General features: G+C 35.1%; 1 protein-coding gene across 1 annotated transcript; it reads left to right on the plus strand.

Moving 5' to 3' along the window:
• The first annotated feature begins 1,640 nt into the window (after positions 1–1,640).
• On the plus strand, positions 1,641–3,174 carry LOC108172343 (F-box/kelch-repeat protein At3g06240). The gene has a single exon (XM_029097963.2). The coding sequence runs from the start codon at positions 1,738–1,740 to the stop codon at positions 3,010–3,012; it is 1,275 nt and encodes a 424-aa protein (XP_028953796.1). The 5' UTR covers positions 1,641–1,737; the 3' UTR covers positions 3,013–3,174.
• Positions 3,175–3,804: the final 630 nt, after the last annotated feature.

Raw genomic sequence — 3,804 nt, forward strand, 5'->3', positions numbered from 1 at the left:
TTTCCAACCGAGGGCTAGGCCAGAGGGCTCGTGGGCCCCACAGAATTTGAAAAGGCCAAAGGGCTAGCCCAATCCAGTCAGCCAGCCAGCCCCAGGCTAGCCAAAATTTTGATTAATCCTGTCGGATATAACCGACAGTAATAGTATTATTCTTGTCGGATATAACAGACAAGAATGGTTGCCAAAATTTGAAGTTCAACGGCTAGTTACCGTTGGATTCAAATGTTTTTTTTTTTTGGGCTAAATTTTTGTTTATGAAATTTAAAAATTCCCTTTTTTTTTCCCTAAGCCATTCATAAACACTTAAGCCATTCCTACATCATTTATATTTTTAATTATGACTTGGTTTATGAAATTTAAAAATTCCCTTTTTTTTTTCAAGCAATACCTAAGTCATTCCTACATCATTACTTACATAATCTTCACCATTCTATACTATCTCGCTTCATTCTATTTCAATTCTTCAGATTATACTTTCTTACCTCTTCCAATAATCTTTCCTTCAATTTTTCCAATAACATTAAATAACATTAAACAACATAAAAATTATACAACATTAAAAAAAAACATTTAACAACATGAAACTTAAACAACATTTTGAAAAACATTTAACAAAATAAAACCTAAACTCCTACTCCATGCTATTTTTGGCCCAAAGATGTGCAACAAGATCTTGTTGTAGGTACTTTTTTGTGGCACATGAATGTATCATTCTATAGCGCCTCAAGCAACAAGATCTTGTTGGATTTGAATTTAAGTTGTAGTTTTTAAATAATAAATTATGTTTGGCCTTATGGCCATTTGGTCCTCGCGGTTGGAGACGGTTTTTTATGACAGGGTTAAAACGAGCTCTATGGCCCTTTGGCCCTCGGTTGGAGATAAAAGCAAATATGACTCTGTATTGTTCATTAAAATATTAATATCTTGGAGAGTCAGAGGATTAAAACGAGCCATTTTGTCAGTCTTTGGTTGGAGATGGCCTAAGTTGGGTATAGTAAGGCCTACTGATTGGCCTTCAATTTTTGGGCTGGTGGAGCAATGTTTTTGAGTTTTGGGCAATATTTGTGCCCGTGCCCGCATTAGGGTATTTGATGGTTTTTTTCGAAGAAATGTGGTGAACAAGAAAAAGTTGTAATTTTTAATGGGCGTAGATAGAAATTGGGGTAAAATTGAATGAGAAGTGGTGTCTAAATAGAAAAACTCTTAGTTGTAATAAGGATGCAGTTATGTGATTGTATTTCTAATGAAAAAAATTCTCTTAATTAAAACATTTACTTAATTAATTAAAAATTGTGTGAATATGGAAAATTTCCTTTTCATTAGGTGAAGCTAGCCCACATACAGATATTACACTCACTTTATTTTCAATTTAATGTAGACTTAAAAGGTAAAATTTGAACTGTTATTTTGTATCAATTAAAAAATAATAAAAAAGTAAAATTTGAAAGTACGATCCTCCATAAAATTCTAAATTGACTGGATCGCCCTTGTTTTCTTTGGAAAATTCGCTAACTCTGGATCGCCCTTGTTTTCTTTGATAGCTAAATATGTTGTGGTTGTGGAACTCCAAGTTTATTTAGTAATGTTGAATTTTGGCATCATATGTGGTAATATGTTTATAATTGAACCTCGATCTACCAAGCCCTAGGGACTTAGAGTTTTGGTTTAAATTGTCTCTCAAACTGGTAGTGTTTCCTGTGTACATGAGAAGATTTCTTGTGGAACAAAATTGCCGAAATGTCCCAGGTGCGTAAAAGCGAAACTCTTAAAGATAGGGTGACTGAAATGACCCAGGTACGTGAAAGTGAAACTCCTGAAGTTAGAGTGGCCGAAATCCTGTCTAGGTTGCCGCCGAAGTCTCTGATGCGGTTCAAATGTATACGCAAGTCTTGGTGCACGGCCATCAACAATCCAAGTTTTACGGCCAAACACCTCAGCAATTCCGTTGACAACAAATTCTCATCCTCTACTTGTATCCTTCTCCATCGTTCTCATATGCCTGTTTTCCCGGACAGAAGTTGGAAACGAGAATATTTCTGGTCCATGATTAATCTTTCCCATGATAGTGATGAGCACAACCTTTATTATGACGTTGAGGACCTAAATATACAATTTCCATTGGAAGATCATGATCTTGTATCAGTTCATGGCTATTGCAATGGGATTGTCTGTCTAATAGTAGGGAAACATGCTGTTTTATACAATCCTGCAACGAGAGAACTGAAGCAACTACCTGATTCATGCCTTCTTCTACCTTCCCCCCCGAAGGGAAAATTCGAATTGGAATCGTCCTTTCAAGGAATGGGATTTGGCTATGATAGCAAAGCTAAGGAATACAAGGTTGTGAAAATTATAGAAAATTGTGAGTATTCAGATTATGAGCGAACATTTTCTCATCGTATTGCTCTTCCTCACACGGCTGAGGTATATGTTACGACTACTAACTCTTGGAGAGTGATCAAGATTGAAATATCAAGTGATACCTATAACTGTTCTTGTTCAGTATACTTGAAGGGATTTTGTTATTGGTTTGCAAGCGATGACGAGGAATACATACTTTCATTTGATTTAGGTGATGAGATATTTCATAGAATACAATTGCCTCGTAGGAAAGAATCCGGTTTTTTGTTTTATGATCTTTTTCTGTTTAATGAATCCATCGCTTCTTTTTGCTCTCATTATGATAAAAGTGACAATTCTAGAATATTGGAAATACTTGAAATATGGGTAATGGACGATTGTGACGGAGTCAAGAGTTCATGGACAAAACTGCAAACCCTTGGACCCTTTAAAGACAATGAGAATTTATTGACATTTTGGAAAAGTGACGAGCTTCTTATGGTTACCTCCGATAACAGAGTCATCTCTTATAATTCTAGTACCGGAAATCTCAAGTATATTCATATTCCTCCTATTATCAATAAGATTACGGGTTTTGAAGCTCTTATTTATGTGGAAAGTATTGTTTCAGTCAAGCGAGTTGAGGGCAAAGTTCCATTTTCTCCTATTTAATTTGTATGCGTGGTATAATGCTTGAGTTTGCATTTTTTAATTTTGCTTTGTAGCCTTTGGATTATATTTGCTTATCATGGGCTGCCTTCAGTTTTGGGCTTTCCACATTTTGTAATTTTATTCTATTTGAAAGTATTTTACTAGTTTTCTAGAGTTAATTAACACTTACAGTTCCCTATGTTTTCTTTTGTTCTTCAAAATTCCCTTCCTAAAAACCTTAATAGCTTTCAAGTTTTAAGGTTATTTGCAATTTTCAGAATTTTCAGAATTTCAATATTCTTATCTTGTTTCTTTTCATAAGAAAGAATTTCATGCCTTTTTGCCTTAAGGAATGGACGGAATAATCCCAAAACAGTCATCTCCTTTATCTTCTGCCAAGTCCTCCTCCATTTGTTGCTAAGGGGAAGTGGACGCTGATGCCATTTCTGTTAACTATATTGAACAAGTAGCAGAGATGAACAATTATGAAATCAAGAAATGAAGGTTTACAGAGAGGAGAGATGTGAGAACGAAATGAATGATGCTTTTGTATTAAACTCAATGAACTGACTTTACTATCTGTTTACAATAGCTATATATAACTAACTAGACAACTAACTCTTTCAACTAACTATTACATCATCCAATCCTTTACAACTGTTTTGATGAGCTGGTAGTGATATATTCAACATCCCCATCAATCTCAACTGGGATTTCCAATTTGAGATTGTATGAGTGCTTGAGAAATGGGCAATCTCTTCATCAAGACTATTTGGATGTCCAAATTAACCAAGGGGCATCGCCTGATTCTGT

This window comes from Malus domestica, chromosome 17, assembly GCF_042453785.1.
Source record: "Malus domestica chromosome 17, GDT2T_hap1".
NCBI classification, from domain to species: Eukaryota; Viridiplantae; Streptophyta; class Magnoliopsida; order Rosales; family Rosaceae; genus Malus; species Malus domestica.